The sequence below is a fragment of the Pholis gunnellus genome, assembly GCF_910591455.1.
Source record: "Pholis gunnellus genome assembly, chromosome: 13".
Classification (NCBI taxonomy): Eukaryota; Metazoa; Chordata; class Actinopteri; order Perciformes; family Pholidae; genus Pholis; species Pholis gunnellus.
The window spans coordinates 5,009,352-5,031,237 of NC_136540.1; the positions used below are offsets into that span (position 1 = coordinate 5,009,352).

General features: G+C 40.6%; 1 protein-coding gene across 1 annotated transcript; it reads right to left on the minus strand.

Annotated features, from left to right (window-relative positions):
• Positions 1-997: 997 nt before the first annotated feature.
• Positions 998-21,085, minus strand: rabep1 (rabaptin, RAB GTPase binding effector protein 1). The gene is made up of 18 exons (XM_079171010.1): positions 20,950-21,085; positions 17,911-18,039; positions 17,612-17,815; positions 16,818-16,978; positions 16,464-16,583; positions 15,919-16,054; positions 15,196-15,374; positions 14,507-14,617; positions 13,045-13,503; positions 12,244-12,348; positions 12,042-12,158; positions 10,632-10,730; positions 8,991-9,131; positions 6,772-6,961; positions 4,675-4,730; positions 3,662-3,760; positions 3,445-3,561; positions 998-3,275 (listed from the first exon to the last, which is right to left on the minus strand). Exons 1-18 carry the CDS (start codon positions 20,993-20,995, stop codon positions 3,174-3,176), a joined length of 2,571 nt encoding a protein of 856 aa, XP_079027136.1. The 5' UTR covers positions 20,996-21,085; the 3' UTR covers positions 998-3,173.
• Positions 21,086-21,886: the final 801 nt, after the last annotated feature.

Here is a 21,886-nt window from a genome sequence, read left to right on the forward strand (position 1 = left end):
TGTTTATTAGTAAAGGGCAAAAACAAATCATAAGAAAAGTCCAATCCACATGATGCTCTTTAATATTGGGATTTATTGCAAACAATTATTTTTGTTTATGATGCAACACCTGACAGATTCATATTTATATTTGATGTTGTGAAGTTTTACTCGTAATGAAACCGTTGACTGAACATGTTATGAAAACTACAAAAAGCTGATTTCTTCAAAAAACGAATCATTTCAGCTCATATTTCATATTCCAGCTGCGAGTTTGTTTTATTTGTCGTGACTTTCTATTTATATTGAAGACAGAGTGGTGGGCGGTGCACAGTGTGAGCTTTCACACCTTCAGACTCAAACACTAACTCGACTCCAATCATGTTCAGGATTCAACATACATTGTTTTGTTTAAATAATTAATTCATGTCAGACCAGAAATTAACAATATCTGTGATGACGAAGCAAGAATCTTCACATTAATGTCGTATGAGCCACGAGTCACAGGTGTTAAACAGACATTAAATGTCACAAATAAAATTAAAAACACACCAAGCCAAAATGCAATAAGGCCGTTCAGAGAAAAAACAACATCCAGATCTCACGCTGTAAAAGATCTTCTTTTACGTTCACCAGTTCTCAGGTTTTAGTCCGCAGTCACACAAGCAAAAAGAACACAAACAAACAAACAACATAGTTTTCCTGTCAGTGCAACTTCAGGCCGATTTGCCCAAAACATCCTCTCACAACACATCGCCGGAATCTTTCATAAATATCAACTCAAGATATCTACAGTATAGACATATGCAACAGGAGGAAATGCAAATCATGCACGTTAAACAAAAACAACAGTGATCGACGCGTCCTTGAACCTCACAAAGCTGGTTTGTTTATATATTATATATATATAGTTTTTATATATATATATATATATATATATATAGATATATATATATATATCTATATATATATATATATATATATATAGTTTTAATCACAAAGAGAATCCATTGCTCTATTTCAGGATTCTTTTTTTTTTCAACCTCTTATTCTCCATCAAATTCATTAATTCAAGAAGATATTATAATAATATATATTAGCTGAGGATCCAAAAAATCATATTATTCCTCTAAAATGTAGACGTTTTTGAGTCATTTTTCACTTTAATTATTAGTCTGTATTTAAAAATCAGACTGGATTTAAATATGGATTATTAAAAAGCACAATTGTTACATTTTCTGTGTGCGTGTGTGTGTGTGTGAAGGCCTCGGGTTTGCTTTAAAACAATGAAGACGTGTGCCGTTATCAGGTGCTTAAGAATCAAAGAGTTCAAACTGATCGGAGAGACATCCGCACACTTAGCTCTGTGCAGAGTACCTTTTGTTTTTATCTTTTTTCAATATTTATTGTGTCTGGAGGACAAATCTTCACACGTTCTTTTAAGTGTTGCTATTTGAAGGAGTTTAAATAAACTTCTACAGAAGAAAAGAACTGGTTTGAACGACGTGTTGAGACTTCCTGGTTCCTTGAGAACATTCACGGTGTTGTTCACATCAGAAGAGATAAAATGAGTTCTTGTAGTGATGAATGACCGGCTGGGTTCTGAAAGTGTCCTTTAAAACTAACTTCTTGTCTGAGTGTTGTGACGCTGAGCTCGTTCATTCTGATCTAAAAGCCCCTCAAGAAGCTTTAGAATCACAGAAAGAAACTCAAAAAATAAATCAATAAAAACGAGCAGTGTGTGTATTAAAATCCAATATTTTCCTTTTACACTTCTTCTCCTTCAACAAACCATTATTTACTCTAACATGAACTGTGTCCATAAAGAGACAGTTTGAGTGTTTTAAAGTGTGATCAGTCGGTGTATTTACCTCCAGTAGAAAGAGAGAGTACCAGCACAAAGTAATGTACGCCTAAAATAATCTATCAGAGTATTTTCACCTTTTTGTCAGACAACTGAAGCAGTTATCTCTGCTCTCTACAAAGACACCAGACTCCTCAAACAGAAACATTTTACCGCTCAGAACACAGGAGATTCTGGTCTTTCGCTACCTTGATTGGTTAGTTTGTGTTTTAGTGTGACTTCTGTGAATCTGAACTAACCCTTTAAAACACCAAAGTCACACAACAACACACACAAACTAACCGATCGAGATGGCTGGAAATCAGCAACCTCCTGTGTTCCTGTCAATGGAGTCTTGTGGCTTTAAAGAGAGCAGAGATAACAGCTTCAGTTCCTCGTCAGAAAGTTCTTTTTAACAGCCAGGTAAAGAGGTGAAAATACTCTAAATATAGCGTTCTTTTAAACTGATATTCAGTCTAAAATACGTCCACAGCAGTACATTACTTGATGCTGGTACTCCTGTCGGTTTCTATTGTAGTAATACACTGACTATGTAGAAGTACCTCATACAACCACACTTAAAAACAATTCAAATTATCTCTTCGACAATCAAGAAACAAGTGTGAAAAATAAAAACGTAGCAACAAGACATGAATGTTTCTTCACTGTATTTCTGCAGCTATAAAAAAAAAAGTGTCAGACGTTAAGAACAAAGCAAAGATACAGTAGAAGATGTTTAAGATATGGAGGGTATTGCTCAATTTGTAGTTTTTTGTCTCAGTTAAGTGTTTTTCCATGAATCTCGCTTTGTCACACGGTGAAACAAAGAGGAGGAAAGTCACAGGAAAGTAGCCAGAAAGGAGGAAGAGGAGGAGAACAAGAAAGCGATTATCAACCGCTTCGAGAACAAGAAGGAGAAAAGTTACGCATCCAATAGTTTCTATATTTACCTGGAAAGAGAAGCTGCAGATGAAAAGTGCTTTTAGAAGACGACAAACCTTTTTTTTTTTGTTGTTTTTTGGTTGAGCTAATACAGATACAGTCGTATATCTACAGTAGAAACGAGACACAGAGCCACAGCAAGATGGACTCCCTCCGTCCAAAGTCGCACATTTACTTATTTACATTTTCTTTTCTTTAGTAGTGTTCATCTTCATGATTCTATCCACGGTGCGTTTCCTAATGTACACAACAACAAAAGGCTCCTCATCGTCTGTCCTTTTAAAACTCTTCTTCCGTGGTAGTTATGGATGAGGAGGACGAGGAGGAGGAGGAGGAGGAGGAGGAGGAGGAGGATCAATAATGTTATTGGGGCCAGTGATGAGAGAAAGAAGGGTCTGGTTCAGTGTCATCATGTGTCCGGGAGCTGGTTGATGTCCGTCAGGTTGGTGTCATTGAGGATGACTTTGATTCGATCCAAAGAGTCCGCCTGTCGTATTCGCTCCATCTGCACCTGCAGACGCCCACAATCAGTTAAAGTAAATTATTTTAGGAACAAGAACACACACACACACACACCATATATATACTCATTCATGTGTTTTCTAATGGAGCACCGAGGAAGAAGACATATCAGACAAAAACAACATGATACTTCCCAATAATAGACTCCTCCTCCTTACCTGAAGGTTCTGAGAAAGTTTGACGAAGTCCTTCTGAACCTGCTCACTGACATCCAGCTCCGTCTGCAGCCGCTGAGCTTTGCCCTTCTCGTCAAACGCCTGAGTCTCTAGTGCACTCTGCAGTGAACACACACAACACACACTACGTCTTTTAGCAGCTGTCCTGAGGTATAGAATATAAGTGTTTTGCACGGAGTCTGGTGTGCGTGGGTCTGACCTTTGCAGTGGTGAGCTCTCTGAGCTGGCGCTCCAGGCCGATCCTCAGGCCCTGGATGCTCTCCAGTGTCTCCGTCTTCTCCGCTAGACTGCTCTGCAACTGCATGAACGACGAGATTATCGATCGTTAATACACAAACGTACTGCAGATAATGCATCGCACACAAGAGGCTACAACAGAGAGAAGGGAGGGGAGTGTTGTTCCAATTAGGGATGAACCTGATCTGCAGGATGAGGGGTGATTAAGACTGTTTTTAAAGCCTATAGTTCCAGGATTTTAACATTTCTGACAGCGGTCGTATTAAAAAGACACTGTGACCGATTCTCAATATTAAAGCTGACACAAAAAAACCTGTTTAAACTGATCTGAGAACCCTAATAGCTACACCAGTGTTATGTTAAGTATCAGAATCTTGTTGTATCTCCAGACAGTTTCGCTGGCGTCTTTGTGTAAATGAGCGTTCTTCTTCACCCTCGGGTGTTTGTCTTTTTCTGCTCACATTGTAACATCAACACGCCCACTCGCTGGCTGCGAGTTCTCCAGACAGACATCCGAAGTCTCTTATTTGTCATTTCCTCGCTCCTCCATTGAACCAGAATTAAGTCGTCCCAAACCTCTTATTTCGGCTCTGAGGAGTGAGGAGGGATCTGAGGAGCCACGAGCGAGGACGCATAAGAGCAGCCTTCACGGAAGTGTTTTTTACAGCATGGCTTTGCATTCCCCCGGTGGTGCACTTGACGCTTTGGAGGAAAGGACGTCTCATTTCTCTTGAAAGATGTGTCCTTGTTTCCTCTCTCCTAGCATTATTTCCTTGAAAAGAGGCAAGTGAAGAGACTTGGGATGCACCCGTAGTCTATTCTCACATGGGCTCGATCGGACATCAGACTTTGTAATGAGGAGCCAGCAGAGTGAAGTCGGTTTAACTGATTTAATCACGTGTGCTCTTTCATCCAGCTCCTCTGGGTGATGTCTAGATAAGCTCGGGGGTTTGGGGGGTTTGGAGAGTGAATTACCTTTTCCTTCTCCGCCTTTATTCGCTCCAGCTCCGTCTTCAGACTGGAGAAAGACGCTGTGGGAGAGAGAGACATCGTTAGAGGATCAAACTGCACCGAGCTCACCTGAATCTCAAAAAGGTCTGATCGTCTCTCTGGAGTCACTACGTGGTCTCTCCAAAATCATAAGGAAGAAACAAAAAGTTGAATATCTTCTAAACTATTTGATTTGGCTGCAACGTATTTACTCAAATGTAGATTTTTAAACAGGTTTTCTAAAGCTTCTATTCTCAGACATAAACAGGGATTTTATCAGAGAACTATTTGACAGTCACGTGATCAACACGTCACAAAAATTCAGAGGTGAACGACCACGGCTTCACTACGGCGAGTATGAACTTAAACTTAAGATTAACGTACTCGATATATACGTCAGGATCTTAAGTATTTGGACTGTGACACAACTTTCTATCATTTTGCCTCTTTGCACGACGCCAATGGATTTGAAATGAAACATTCAATGTGTGGTTGGAGTGCAGACTTCCAGCTTTAATTCAATGGATATAACAAAAACATCACATTAACCATTCGGGGATTATTAACTTTTACCGAGTCTCCCCCATTCTTCAGAGGCTGAAAAGTAATTAGACAAACTAACATAATTGTGAATATAAAGATTATTTTTAATACTTTTACTGCAGCCTCCTTTAGTTGATGTTTGTCCAAATACCTACGGCTCTGACTGTAACTCTACGGGCTTTGTTATTTTTTATTATCAGACATCGTGGACAAAGTCAGCTCACACGATTTAAGAACCAGCTGGAGGAAAAGGAGGAACAAAAGCAGAGCCGCGGCTTTGATGATGTAGTTTTCTGTAACATCGTTGTCGGGATGAATTAGTGTTTAACGCCACAAAAACATATGTGGACCAATGAACAACTCGGCGATGCGTCTTGGTGGTTTGTTTACACTTGTGTTTTTGACATTTCATAAGCTGAAAGAATAATTCATAAAAATAAATTGGAAAATAACGAAAAGCCGCAGTGCTCGTCACTTAAATGTCGTGTTAGTGTTGCAACAAACAGAACTGTTAAATAAAAACAGAGAGGATTTAAAAGCCAAATCTCGCTCTCTCAGTGAACAACAACACATTTGTAAAGGTTTAGGCTGTGAGTGCACACATTGTTACTTATCAACAGGAAACACAAAAATCCTCCATATATGCCATTAAAACACACACACACACGCACGCACGCACGCACACACACACACACACACACACACACACACACACACACACACACACACACACACACACACACACACACACACACACACACACACACACACACACACACACACACACACACACACACACACACACACACACAGTTCGTCATACCTTCCAAGATGTCTGAATGAAAGTGATCAATGGAGAAGAAACAAAAACAGAAGAGAGTGTAAGAAAAAAAGTCCAGAAAATTAAAAGTATGTATACTGGAAACATCCCCACAGAGGTTGAAGGAGCAGTTCACCCAAAAACAGTATAAATAGTCAGTAGTTCTCACCTCCGTTGGCTCTCTTTGGTACCAAAACAAGTTCTTATGGAACGGTGCTTATGGAGAAAATTAAACCACATCAGTGCATTTGTGGGCTCATGGATATCCACTCTTTGGCTAAGCAAAGCTTTTTTTTTATTTATTATTCTCCATGTGCTCTCTTCCATCAGTGTGTGAATGATATGTTGTGTAAAAATGCTTTAAGTGGCTCAGAAGACTAGAAAGGCCCGATACAAATACAACTATAAAAGTATTTTACCATTTACATCCATGGTTTTGAGCGGTTGTGAGTTCGTAGGAAGGGTTTTGAGTCTAACTAAACAGAGTGTTAGTCTGGAGCTCTGCATGGGGCTTTCATTATTTGGGCGCTCTGAACTCCTTTACGCCATCTGATAGAAAGATGTTTCTGGGTCCATAGAGAGCCTCGGGAGGTGGTTTCTATAGAACACTTATATTGGTTTTTGGGTGAACTATGCCTTTAAGAGTGATTGGTTAGTTATCCACCATATCGCTGTATAAAGGGTTAATCAATGATCTAACTGGACCGGTGGAGTCTCACCTATCTCCTCCTTACAGCCCTCGATCTCCAGCTGCAGGGTCTCCTCCAGGTTCTCCTTCAGACACTGCTCCGCCTGGTTCTGATCCTTCAGAAACAGGATCTCCGCCTTCAGCTTCTCCTCCATGTGATCGGCCGACGTCCGCAACGCCACCAGGTCCTCGCGTAACCGCACCACCAGGCCATGCAGCTCCTGAGGAAGAGTTAAACTCGTCATCATCATCATGTAGTTATATTAGTTCGGATAAAACGACATTAATATGGAGGAAGTTTGCAGACAGGGCGGTGACTTTCTTCCTTTTAGTTTTTGCAACTTATTGATAATCTATAACTATTTCCATTTGATTGTATTTGTAATCTTTCCTACTTTGTACTGCAACTGTTCTGGACAATAACTTCCCTCAGAATAATAAAAGTTAAATCTGCTCTCATCTCTTTTGTCTAAATGTCTGGTGAAGACGGAGCTGGAAAATGTGACGTCGTATGCAGATGACATACATCTCTATATTTATATATTTCTAAACTAAAATAACTTATTAATTGCACGACTACACATTAAATAACAAAATGTTTTTGCCATTAACTTAGAGACCAAACAAGGTTAAGTTAGATGTTGAAAAATGCTAATAATTGTGTAACACATAGTTCTCTATTTATGTACGAATAATAAAACCTACACAGGATAGAAAGTTAAATCTACATATAATATATCTCTTGGCCCCTTAAAGTTATTTTGAGTAAATCAATGGTTGGAAACTAACCAGTACTAACGAAGAAATAAGGAAGTACTTCACACACAAATCTAGTAAAGGACAAATAAAAAATACCTGGTGCAATACATGAACATGATTTCTGGTGTCTTGATGCGGTAAATACAGATTTAAATGTTACGTGAGCAGCTTGTTTTAACCACCAACAAGCTGTAAATGTCACAGGATCATCGGTGTGTTACTCCACCTCCACCAGAGCACCGGCCCACTCTGACAGATAAACTGCCAGAGGAACCGTGTGGGAGGACGACGACGAGTGTGTTTGAGAGAGCGCACTGTTGTAAAACAAGATACTCTCACCTCGTCAGAGAGAGGCGTCGTTAATCACTGAAAATGAGCTAATGGAGCCACAAAGCCGTCAACGCTGAAGTAATCATCTTCTGACTGCTGCACTGCAGGGATTATCTTCACATAATTTGGCGTCCCCCACTTTCAGGTTATTTTTTCTAAATTGAGCGCAGAAGAGCAGCCAGCTGTTTTGTGACAAATGGAGCGCAGCCATGAAGCATTTCCTCATATGAAGCCCACGTTACACTGAAGCAATTTAAGCATGAAAATACAAAATTACAGCTGTGCCAACCTTCTATTGAGGTTTTCAAAGCTTCGAATGTCTGACTTCACTTTTTATTCTAAAGAACAAAGTCCTCAGTTTGAATAAAGTGAATCTTTGGATTAAATGAGTTTGTCGTTTTTTTTAAATCAACTTTGAACGCTTCTGGCACTTTTTTCTACAGTCGTATGAAATGATGACGTCTTGACGGAGCACCGAGCAAAAGCAGATACATATTATGATCTTTTTTAGTTTTTGAAGTAATTTACTTAAGATACATACACCCATGAAGCATCTACTCAAGTAAAACCTAGTTATACTGATGCAATTTCACCATGGAAGTCCAAAATTAGGTCTGTACCGAATGTCTTTTCTTTTTTACTTCTATTGAGGTTTGCGAGTGAAGCTTCCAATATATGTCGTCATATTTACGACATCCTCAACCTAAAGGTCAAAAAACCTCAAACTAAATCCTTTCATTTGAATAAAGCGATTTGTCTTTTTTTTATTCTGACATCTTTCTACAGTCGGTATGAAAGAGATGACACAAACGTGAGCCTCTCTTTGTTCGCAGCAAGCGGGAGAGCAAACACCTTTTTGACTGCAGTGAAAATGTATGTTTTTGAAAGATTAACCGCCAACAAATATTTAATAATTAAATTGGTGCCAACACAATACCCGAGTTTAAGTACCGACAGCAAAACAAGACGTTTTCCAAATCATTATTTAGAGAAATTTAAACAAAAAACAATGATAACAAATAAAATAGTCAAGAAATTAGTAATTTAAATCTGGAACTATTGAATCAAAGAATAAAAAAATCAAGAGTAGATGGTACTACGATTAATAGACTCATGTTGGTGGATTCACAGATGCTGATGTTGACTTTAGGCTTCTTGTACCTGCACAGTATTTGGCATCTGGAAGTCCTCCTGCTGCTGCAGCTCCACATGCAGCCGGTGTTTGCCCTGCAGGCTGTCGTTGTCTCTCTGCAGTCGGCTCAGCTCGTCTGCCACCTGTTCCCTCGACTTCACCAGCACCGCCTGAAACAAACAAAATAAATCACTTTTTTTTTAAACTTCTGTCATGTGGAACGAGTCACTGAAAAAGTGACTCACCAGCTCTCCGATTCTCCCTGCAGAGCCGTCATTATGTGTAAACATTACGGCTGAATTCATGACAGTGTTGAGACATCATTCTTTAGATTAAAGCCACATGCAGCAACAGGAACGTCTCATTGTTTCTGGTTTGTCTTTGAAGGCCCATCGATGAATCACAGCTGCACATTCATTATTAAATATGTTTCTGTCTCACTCACTTCCTCCCGTTGTTCCCTCACAAAGATCTGCTCGGAAAACAAAAGTGCACTTACTTTACTGAGCAATGCATGAAGCTTTTTTACGGTTTATGAATCTCTACGGATCTGTTGTGGAGGAGCAATTCTTTTGATATATTTAATGAACATTTTTACAAAAACATCCTGTAGAGAAAGAGCACATATTTGTCGGAGGAAGAAATAATCTCTTTCCAAAACAAACGAATTTTACCGAAAAAAAAAAAAAAAATGTTTTTAAGTTTAAACTAGACCTGAAACACTCGATTAGTGGCCTGATACAGAAATGTAAATCGAACAACTTGGACGATTAACATACGCTATGCTACGCCTCAGAAATGTGTTTTTAACTTTACCAAACAATACATATGCCAATTATGTTTTTAGTTAAATCTTAACTTTAAAACACTTCATCCTGCTTTCATCTTAACACTGTAGTTCTCATCTTATTGTATCTTTATAGCTTCCTTTCATTGAATCTCAGCTAACTGCAGTGATGCAGAGTACAGATCTGTACACTTCTGTTGTGACGGACGAGAAACATTTGGAGATATTTAACGTAACTTCGCATCAACATCTTGTCAGCAGATATCTGGTCGGGAGGAACCGTGACGTTACGTAACAATTCTGTTTTTACTTAAAGTGTCCTTTATTTTAATCAATAAGTGGACTGAGACAGATAAATGTCTAAAAATAAATAGAAAACTTGTGTGTATATATATATATGTTGTATTTTTCCTTCTAAAATGTGAACATCTTTCAGATTTAATGTGTTTTGTATTATTTTAAATGAAACATCTTTGGTTTTGGGACAAAACAACATTTTTAACTCTTGAAGCTTATGATGGTGACATGTTTGCAGTAATCTACACTAAAAATCTGTACATGGATGAGAAACATTTGGACATATTTAACAGCATTTTCACAAGTGAGGAATGTCAGCATATGTTTGTGGTTTTGAGGAACAGTGACGTCATTGCCACAGAGGCAGAGAGAAGTAAATCCTAAACACTAACAGGCTGCAAATTCAGTTTGGCTGCATGTGCGATAACAGCGCCGGAGCCCCGTTGTCACAACAAAATAAAACCGATCGGCTTATTTGAAACGGCTTAAAAGTCTCGGCAGCAGACTCTGACATGAGGGAAGGAGCTTGACGTCCAAACACACAGCTGGCAGAGAACAAGCAGCACAGGAGGAAGACGCTGCTCACCATCTGCTGCTGTGTGTTGCTCTTCGCTTCACTGAAGGCCTGTTGGAGCGAACTGAGCAGCAGCTCTGACTCCTGGACTCTCTGCATGAACGCCGACACCTACGACACAGAAAAACAAACATAGACAAAAAAGAAGAAGTCTGCTGTCAACGTGGCGGCACTAGAAAGATCCTCGAAAAAAAGCTTTAAGCATCTATTAGAAGTGTACAAACATTTAATAAATGGTATTTAAAACACTATTATGTAGACATTTTAAATGTTTATTAACGTACAGCGTTAAAACCAGGAAAAGACAACTTTATGCCACATTACGATATCCAAAATCTCATATAATGTTTTAGAAAACTCTGGACTGAAAAGATTATTCAAGAGTTCAGAGAGTCTGGCGGTCTGTGGTGCATTCTGGGAACAGTGTGGGATTAGAAGGACTCCATTACCACTCATTATTAGTGGGCGTGTAGAGTCAGACTTCTCTCCATAATGAGAGACGAGCAGTTTGGTCATAAGTGAAATGCTCTCATTCAAATAAATATAATATAGTTTTCTTTATATATATATATATATATTTTTTTTTAAAGACACATCAGATGTGTAATTAATGGCTCAATTCTAACGGGAACAATTAATAATCTGTCTCTCGTTATTGACTACCATACATATTTTTCTGAAATGAGATCCCATGGTGGTCATCCAGAAGGGGCAGAGGTTCACCTCTATACAGCAGAATTCACATGAAGCCTTCAGTGAATCAAACACCAGTCACACTCCCTCCTACTGCACCTCTCCTCCCACCAACTCATCCAAACACCAAACCAGAGCAGAGCAGAAGAAAATCCTCACTGTGCTCTTTAGGTAACACACCCACACGGAGATAAGAGGCTATTTTCAGGAAGTCCACCCATTCACTACCTCTGAAACATGATTATTCTAAAGTACTGAGCGTAGATGTTCTCTCTCTCACTACATCTAGGTAGAAATCCTGCAAAAAAACAACAGTCTGATATAAATAATAGACCTAATGAACAACAGCCAAGCAGCAGATTAGCTTGGAGCGTTGCATATCTAGAATAAGTGCTCATAATGCACTTCAAGGGTCGACAGACTCTTCCCGAAACTACCACATCGCTAACACTCAACCAATCAAATTAGCCACGGAGCTCTCTGTGAGGTCAGACGTGCACCGCGCACTAATGTTACAGTAAATGTATGCTAGCGCTGCTAGAGAGAAGACTGGCTCTACTCGTCTCACACAGTCTGGCTGTGTTTGTGGGGTCTATAAGACATAAACACTGTAAAAATCTACTCAAATAGTAACTTTGTAGCCTGTAGCTATAAGTCCACATTAAAGCACTAAACCAGATATCTAAACAGAAGAACATGAAGTTATTAAAACTTTCACTGTGTCCAAACCTTAGCGGCGGTTTCCTCGTTGCCCACTTTGACCGAATCTTCCAAATTCTGTTTCTCGGTCATCGTCCTCTCCAGCTGGTCGTTGGCCTGACGAAGCATCACCTGCAGCTTCTTCACCTGGAAGAGACGGACAAGCCCTCGAAATGAGCATCTTTTTCCAAAAACGCTGCCGTACAAAAAGGCAGACAGCAGAGACCCAGACCTGATCTCGTGTCTCCGCCTCTTGTCCCTGGATGGCCTGCAGCTGCTTCTCGTAGTTGGAGCACATGTCGCACCGTCGGCCGAGCTTCCTGCCGGCGTTCTTGACCTGGTGACGTAGAGAGCACACAACAAAACCATGAAGCGCTGAACTGTTTTAATGATATAAAGACCTTCTGTGTGCTTATATATTGACGATTAATTAAGAAGATTATCAATGAATGAAATGTAAAGTTCCTTCTTCTCCGAGGCCTGAATAAAGGGAGTTGACATCCAAGTATGTGTCGGGAATTCTTGCCAAAATAACGTCCTGTTTGTTGGGAATAAATCACTGTATTGGTGTGTTCAGAAACTGAAGAATTTTGTAGACTAAAACAAAGACACCTCCTCCTAACCTCATGATATCTCCTACGCACCTTAAAGGAATACTTCTCCCACAAAATCACCGTCTGTTATAAACTTCTCACCCTGAGGTACCTCGAGTTCTTGAAGAAAACTTCTCTCAGGCCTCCACGGTGAATAAAGGATAAAAGAAAACCCTGAGAAAAGTCTAACCGGGGGCCATGCTTATTACTTAAATCTGATATCAGTAAGGAAATTATACTGCAAGAGATGCTTTTAATCATCTGCAGCTTTTGATGTTGAACTGAAGCTTCATTTAAGGCGAGAAAAGTATTCCCTGAAGATAATCGTCCTAAAATCAGAGGAAAAACCTCCAACACTACTTAGTGCTGTGTACGTTTAACGTCCACTAAATATTTGTGGATTATATTAGTGTTTCTAAACTATGAAAAACCTCTTGCACCTCTTGCTGCAGCAGGTTCCACTCGCTGTCGCTGACGAGCCTGTAGCCCGTCGGCGGTAAGAAGGTGTCGGTAGCGTGAGAGATGCTGGAGAGCAGCGACGCCGTCTCCTCCTGCTCGGGCGTCATGGCCTTGATGGCCTTCTCCTGGTCTTTAGTCAGCAGGAAGTGGCTCGCCGTCAGCTTCATGGAGCAGATGGACGACGTCTCGCCGAAGCTGGCGTCCGTCGCGCCGCAGTCGGCCCCCACCAGGGGCCCGAAGTCCGACTCGTCCAGGTGGCCGGCGGACTTGGCCTTGTGGTTGTGGCCGCCGAGGCCCTGCTGGACGGACAGCGAGGAGCCGAGGCTGTCCGTCGACTGGACTCGCCGCAGGTTCTCCTTGTAGGGGTCCACGGGGCCGCCCGCCACCACGTCGGTGTCTAAAGAGTGCATGGAGCCGTGGGCGCTGTGGTTGGCATGAGGCTGCAAGAGAAAGAGACAAAGTCTGTAAATAAAGACAATTAAATACGTTTATCACTGCACAACTTCAAGTAATCACATACTGTTTAATTGTTTATAATATTCGTGTTAATTGTCATGCTGCATTCACGAAGCCAAATTCCTTATATGTGCAAACATACTGAGCAATAAACACATAAATACAAATAAAAACATTGATTAGCTGCATTAATGCTGACGGTGAGATGTTTAGTTGTTGTTTTTTGAGCTTGGCAGTCACTGGACTTCTTTATTGAACTCCTTTAACCACAAAACACGGCTTGAAAAGCATGTTTTCTTCAAATAATATTCAAAATGACACCGTTCATCAGAGCCAGAAGCTGTAAGAACAGACATTGTCATTGGATTTTTTTACTTTCCGACAGTCTTTGAACACATCTTGCGTGACAAACGCTTCACTTCAGAAAAAGCAACAGAACTGAAGCTTAAAATTCTGATATGTAATCAAAATCACTCTATTCTACATGTTTTATTTGAAATGTTGCCCAAAATTAACTGTTTTCAGTTACTATATCCTGTAAAAAAAACATGAAATTCTGTGCTCCTCAGTGCAACTAGGAAACCTTGACTGACTCGAATAAAACATGAAGTATTTAATTAACTAAAACATTGACGAAAACAGTGGAAGCTTTAGAATTGAACACATTTAGACCTCAAGGATTCACACAATGTGATCTGGTGAGTAACAGTGAATGAAAACATAAACATGAAAAGAAAAGACTCAAGTAAAGTACCTCAAATGTGTACTTTTGAACAGTACTTCAGTAAATATAGTTTATTTCCACCATAAAACACATTTCATGTCATCAGTCAATGTCTGCTAGAGACACAGAAGTGAAGGTTCCGTGTTGCCTGTGTGAAGCTCACGTTACTCTAAAGGGAAGATAATATGACGTAAGACGGTAATGTCTGCGCTCTGTTCTCTCTGAGGGATCCTAACCCGGATCGCGTTACGTGATGCTCGTACCTCCTCGACGCTCAGCCCGAGGTAATAATCCTCCAGAGGCTCCGTGTTGTCTCCCACATCCTCCTCCTGCTGCTCCTTCACTTGGATCAGCCGCTCCTTCTCGTCCTCCTCCTTTGAAGGAGATAAATACAAAACAGAAGGTTTTAAATCGTAAATTTGTCACGTTCATTGTTCCATTTAATCTACTTTAATAGGTAGAAAATATAAATGCAATGCTAGAAAACAGCTTGGACATCAATTCTACCTTTAAAAAGATATGAGTTTTTGTCCTCAATCATTCACAACTCACTAAATGAAAAAACACTTTCAGACAGTATTTGGCTCTTTTTCTCAGCGCCGTTAATTACGTCACTGCTGTCGCACAATTACAAAGAGCCAGATCAACGTCGGCTACATATTATAAGCTATTTCGTTTAATTGCCTCTTATCAAAAAAGTGAATTTAAGTTCTCGATGCCGTGTGTATGTTTTGGGCTTTTATTGTGAAAGGCAAGAACAGAATGAGCAAAGCGTTACCCGTCAATGTATTTATGTATTTTTCCAAATATATAAATACAAAGTATTTTGTGGCCCTGTATGTGTGTGTGTGTGTGTGTGTGTGTGTGTGTGTGTGTGTGTGTGTGTGTGTGTGTGTGTGTGTGTGTGTGTGTGTGTGTGTGTGTGTGTGTGTGTGTGTGTGTGTGTGTGTACCTGGTCTTTCTTCTTCATCTCCTCCACCTGGCGGAGCTGTTCTGAGGACAGCACGCTCTCTATCCGCTGCATGTCTCTCATGAGGAGACGCTGCGACTCGAGGAACTGGTCGTTGGCTCTTTGCCACGTGTGTTTCAGCTGGTTGTGCTGCTGACGCTCCAACTCCAGCTTGTGACAGACTGAAACACAAGAAAGAAAGAAAGAAAGAAAGGTTGAGGTTGTTGTAAATGTTTTTACATTATGGTATTGGTACTTTTGCTATACAAGTATTTAAGTCCTACTACTTAAAGTTACTATGAGGAACTTTAATATTGTGTTGATTCTATTGGTCCCTGAGGACTGAAGTGGTAGTTTCACCAGAGTCCCTTTAGAAAACCTCTCATTCTACTGCAGCAGGGTCTGACAGTCTGCCCCTCTCAGTCCTGGACCTTAATGTACTTTGGTACTTCTCACCGAGGCTTATAAAACAGGCTTTGTGTCAAACCTCCCACACACATCCATTGAGTCGTATCTCAGAGTGACTTCTAATTATTGAAATATATATTCTTGAGTTATCTCACTGATCTTTGTCACTAATGAGACTCTCAGATCTGAGCAGGACCGTGTTTCTGTGTTCCTCTTTCTCTCTGAAGTCTTCTCGTCAACCTGTGCAGCCGTTACATTTCCTCGACAGATCAAACGGACTTTCATTCATAAATAAAATAATAAAGCATAACCGAGTACCTTCATGGAGCTCTTTCCGTAGTTTCTCTGCATCTTCCTGCAGGACGGACTTCTGAGTGTTCAACACGGCGACGTACATCTCCAGGTCCGTACGACACGACTTCTCCGCCTCCAGAACGTGGTTGAGCTCCTTCACCTGGAAAAGAGTTAATATAATACATATAAGAGTTATTATAAGAGTTACTGGGACTGCAGAAGGAGAGACAGGAGGCTGCACTATTTCATATTCCGCAAACGTTGGCATCTGTTCGGAGTTCGGAGATGAATATAAGTCCAACATTGGTCACTGCTGGACTTGTCAACTCTTGAGGGAAATTATCCGACTCTTTAGCTGCTAAACGCTCCACTTTCTGCACCAGCTTGTTGCTGACTGCGTCTGTCTGCCGGCGGCGTACAAGGTTTTTTATTATTTATGTATTTATAAGACAAAACAAAACAATGAGCTGGAGGAGAACTGTATTCTCTGTGGCGTTATCCCGACGTGTGACCCCTTTAACATGACACATAACCATCAGATAAATATCTATGAGTAGCTGCTGACTCACCTTGGAGGCCTCCAGCTCCCTCACCCGGTCCTCGGCTGTGGTCAGTTTGGCTTTCAGGGCTGCGATCTCGCGCTCCAAGGGCATCACCACTGAACGCAGCTTCTCTGCATCCTCCTGCGCCTTTAAAGGGTTTAAACACTCATTAAAAAAAATCAAAACACGCGTACAAGTCACGGTTTTGAATAGAAACTGCATTTTAGCTTAAAAGCAACAAATTGATTAGTTATCTACAGGTTTCTTTCATTTATGTGTAAAAAAAAAACATTATTGTATCTTTATCTCTTTTCTCTTTCTGTAAGACATAAAAACACAAATACATGTATACACAGAGTTAAAGTACAACGGTAAGCCTACTTTTTTCATTGCGTCCTCCAGGTTCTCCTCCTCCTGGCCCTCGGTGAGGCGGCGTCTTAGCTCAGCCAGTTCTCTCTCCACAGCCTCCCGGTACTGGTTCCACTGGGCTCGCTCCTGGTCCAGACGCTGGTGGAACTGGACCTCGTACTCGCACACAGTCTCTGGTCGGACGACAAAGAGAGAACAGGAACACAGAAAATGAAACAGCGAAGAAAACCTCTATTTCTGCTTCGTACTTGTTGTGGAAGTCTCAGATACCCCGGGAAACTAAACGCCGTCTTGTCTGAGTTTATAACATCATCTGGAGGAGAATTCACTGTGTCTAGCTGCTTTACTACAGCTGTTTGAATCCAAAATAAACAGATTTGGCTGTGATTTAACTGCAATAAATGGATAAAAAGATGCCGAAATAACTACGTAATGATGCTGATTTGTAAAAAGTGTGAATTCATGTTTTGTTAGTTTTCTCCGCAAGACGACAAGCAAATAACTTTTAAAATACTTGTTTTCTCAATGAAGCTCGGATTGATCGGTGCTTGGCTAAGCTAACATTGTAGCAGCTCCATCAACACTAAAAATAACGTCACATAGGCGTAAATACGGCAGCGTCTTTTCATTGTTTGTACCATCTGGTTTACACACACATTTATACACATAGTTTCGTCCGGTCTCTTCTAATATGAGGTATCGTAGAGTTCTGGGTGAACACCTACAGTATTTGTTCCTGATTCAACAACAGCAAGACATCAGTGATGACTTTGCATTGACTCTGTATGTAATCTACTGGTTTTTACCTTTCATGATGGCCTGCAGCGAGGCCACCTCCTCCTGCCACTGGCTGCGGACCTGGTCGACGGCTTCCTGCCTGGTGTTCTCCGACAAGGTGGCGACGGTCTTGATGGTCTCCATCTCGCTCCGGGCCTGAGACAGCTGGTCCAGGACGGAGCTCAGCTCGAGCTGGGCGCCCTCCAGCGCCACGCTCTGCCTCTTCAGCTCCTCTGGGGGGGGAAAGGAACGAGGAGGTGAAGGTGAAGCAGCGTTGTGTACAGCGTTATCGTCCATGTTTCAGTGTGTACGGAGGTGGGATCCTCACCTTCCTTGGACACGTAGAGCTCTTTGAACTTGGCTCGCTTCTGGTTGAACTCGGCCTCCAGCTGCTGCTTGAGTTTGATGAACTCGGCCCTCTCCTGCTCCAGAGCGGCCACTCGCTGCTGGAGCACCTCTGGATGACGGAGAAGATTCAAAATGTTTTCAAACACACACACACACACACAGGAGGGGAAAGAAAACTTCTCTCTCAAGCCTCCACGCTGAATGAAGAAGTAAACCACGGACCACGTTTAATAACAGCAAAACTATATCAACATATTCGTCTTCACCCTCCATTTACCTCAACTCATCAAGAGTTCTTTCACCGTGGAGATGTTTCAAGAACTCAAAGTAACACAGGGTGATTAACTGATGTATAAATGATCATTTTGTGGATGAAGTATCTTTACTGCTTTCCTCTTCTGGAAATCATCTCACAACCCCTGAGATGTGACATGTGGACCTCCAGCAGGTCTGAGAACCACAACATCAAACTGTATTCGACAAATTAAATAGTCTAATATCCCAAATCATATCGTAATTGCAATATCCCTCAAAATAACTGCAATTAGATATTCTTTCAAAATCCTTTCTATTCTTTGTTCCTTAAACATAAATTTCCCTCTAAAGCGACACAAGTAACTCAAGATTATTGTTGTACTGCGTCTAAACCGGCTTTAGACGTTTCCTTTGTTACACGCTTACTCCTTTAAGAAGGTTTATGGACGTAGTTACACATTAATAAAACAAAAGAATCAAGTCAGTGGTCAGCAAAACGTGTTTCCCAGTTACAGGAAATCAATAAATCAATATGAGTAAACAATCACACTCCGAAAGGTATCCAGAGTTATTTTAACAAACGTAACGAGATTGGTTAACTCTAGTGTTGAATACTAAGTATTGTTTAATATATAATAATAAACACATTCTCTGTAGAGTCCATACTTATCTATGCAGTATCAGGTTATTTCATATTCTTCTCAAACAAACACTCCAAAGTCTAAACTGATGAACAAAAGTCTTCCAAACTGGCTTGAAGTCACATGTTGTTTTGTTGTTTCCTACATCGAGCGCTGTTTTACATCTTATCTTTTTCCTTTCTTATCCAAAACCAGAGAGTCAACGATCCCCTCAAACACAGACGACCGATGCAAACAAACACAAGCGGCTCAACTCCACAACGATGATCATGTGACAGCTGAACGGACTCTAAAGCAGGAATTCCTTCACACATAATCTCAACACATATTCACATTGTTGGCTTCTCGGTGGATTTACGCAGGCGGCATGTCGAGCTCTTTTACACGTTAACTCAAAGAACACAGAACTCATGCATTTGCCTTTAAGAATGCACAAAGATCGGCGTGCAAACAGAGTCAGTAATTATTAACCAAACAATCAATTCACTGAAGATGCAAAGTGAGAGGAAGCTCAAACTCACTCCACTTTTCAGCCGTCACACAAACGTGTAACATCTAGAATTGTTACGCTGAATTAACGGTGAACACAGCTAATAAAAGACGCCCAGGAAACAAAAGTATAAAGAGGCTTCAGAGATTATTAGGGAACGTAAACAGGGTCGATATCCAACACTTTAGTGGATCAAGACCTGACTTCACCTCTGAGCACTGAGGTGAGGTTCTATTATACGCAATAAAGAAAGACTGCATGCTATAAACCCGACACTTACTGCCTGATCACCTGATAAAGAAGAGCAGCTTCTAATTACTTTATGATTCGTTTCACCTTTCACACAGAACGGCACAAGTATGTATATCGATAGAAATGAAAGACAGATAACTGCAGGAGAAAAAACACAAAACCTTCCCTAGTTATCCAAACATACAACATTAATAGCAATCTGTCAAATAATCTTACATTTTAAATTGAACCATCAGAGTGTTTATAGTAAAACAATCTTTGAAGATCAATAACCGAAAACATCCTGATAACCTGTATTACACTATAATAAAACCATTACAACATAATCTGTTTCCAAATACTGATTGAAATCACATACTGACACTCTATTGGACAAAACTTTATCAAATGGAGGAATTGTACATGAAAATGTTCTGTAAACCCTGAAACTAATAAACAAAGATTGACTGGCAGAGAGAGCATTCTAACGCTTGAAGTCGTGATCAAAAAGTCACCTGTACATCACATTATTGGGTTCTCTCGTGTTTCCATAAGAGTGAAACTGCAAAATGAAAATATGATTTATTTTAAACCTAAATGATGCATATGGAAAATATGTGTTGCTGAAGCCAGAGTTGAGAGTGGGAAGTGAAACCTATGAACACAAATAGTAATTTGTATTTGCCTACATCTAAACACCTTCCATAATTATACATAATGTCTATACCTGCAAATCGTAGTATTGACTGCAACGGTTCTACAAAATAATAAAAAATAGATCAGCATTTGAAGCTCAACAGCACGGATTCTCCTGCAGGACCCCAAGATGGTCCCCGGACCCCTGTTTGAGAACCAGTGGGAGAAACCGCTTGCAGGATCAACCTCCTGCAGGACCCCAAGATGGACCTCGGACCCCTGATTGAGAACCCTCCTGCAGGATCAACCTCCTCCTGTATTATGGTCCAACCCCTGAGAGTGCAGGCCACACACAGCACATCATAATGCACCGATATAATCCATAAGATCCATGTTGAAGAGGCCGACCTTTAGAGCATATTAGTCAAGACTAGCTTTAGCTAACAGCTAACCAGCTGTAGTGGTAAAGACAACGTTAGCTTGGTTAGTTATTATATATTAGGATGCAATATCACAGCTGCTATGTGTAGTAAAGCTTCAGTAAACTTCCCACAAACTAGTTCCAAGTTGACATGTAAATGCGCCAACTGCGCAGTGTTTATATGTTCCAAAACAAGCCAGTGACACGTCGCCCATGATGATGCTAACTGAGCTAAGCTAATGTTGTCATGGATGCACAGAGCGGGCCGCTGCTGGCTTCGGTGCTCGCAAAGCTCTCAACAACACACAAAAACAAACAAACAAACCACAAACACAACAAGTTTACCGTCATGTTGGGACGACAGAGGAGGTCCCGAGGCCTGCTCGGCCATGGTTTTGGGGTTTTTGAAGCAATTACCAGGGCAGTTAAGGAATAAGCGCTAGGAGTGTCCAAGAAAACAGGCTAACATCACAACTAGTGGTCAAGCTACCGAGAGAGTGTGGGAAGAGTGTGTGTTCCGGTGACACCTTCAAAATAAAATCGTCACAGCTAGACAACGCCCCATTTGACGCGTAACGTTTACGATTTAAAAGAAAACGAATAGCATAGCAGATAAGTTAATTTTAATGACTTGTTTAGCAATGCTTCCGTTGTACAGTCACGTCCTTATAATGGTTTTTTTTCAAGAATAAAAAATGTTTGTGCTAATATTTTGATGGCAAACTGCCCATTTCCTGTTTACTAAATTTAGCTAGCTTGCGTGATACCGGTTTCACCTTTCAAAATAAAATCATTTACGCTTATTTATTTTTTTCATTAAGTCTCAAGTTCCACATTCAAATGTAGGTTCTCTCTTTTTGATGAAAATAAATAATTATAATAATTTAAAAAGACAGCCGCCTTAGATCTAGTTCCCAAAGTCGCCATGTTTATAAAACGAATGTAACATGAGGCTGATTTAAGAGGAACTGAAAATATAAAGAGACTCGGAAATGGATGCAATGCTCTGGCTTTGACATAAGCTCTCACAAGACATTGACATCACTGCATATTCTCAACGGGAAATGTATGCATAAAATATTGGGTTTAACATCACAGAGACTGAGGAGTATAATTTCCCGCAAAAACATCAAACTTCACGCAGATATAAAAATGTGGCACGCTTGCTTGATTCTCCCAGAGACACACACACACACACACACACACACACACACACACACACCTGCACACAGATAATGTAGTCATTGGAGCATGGCAGAGGGTGGGGATATTCCAGTCTCAG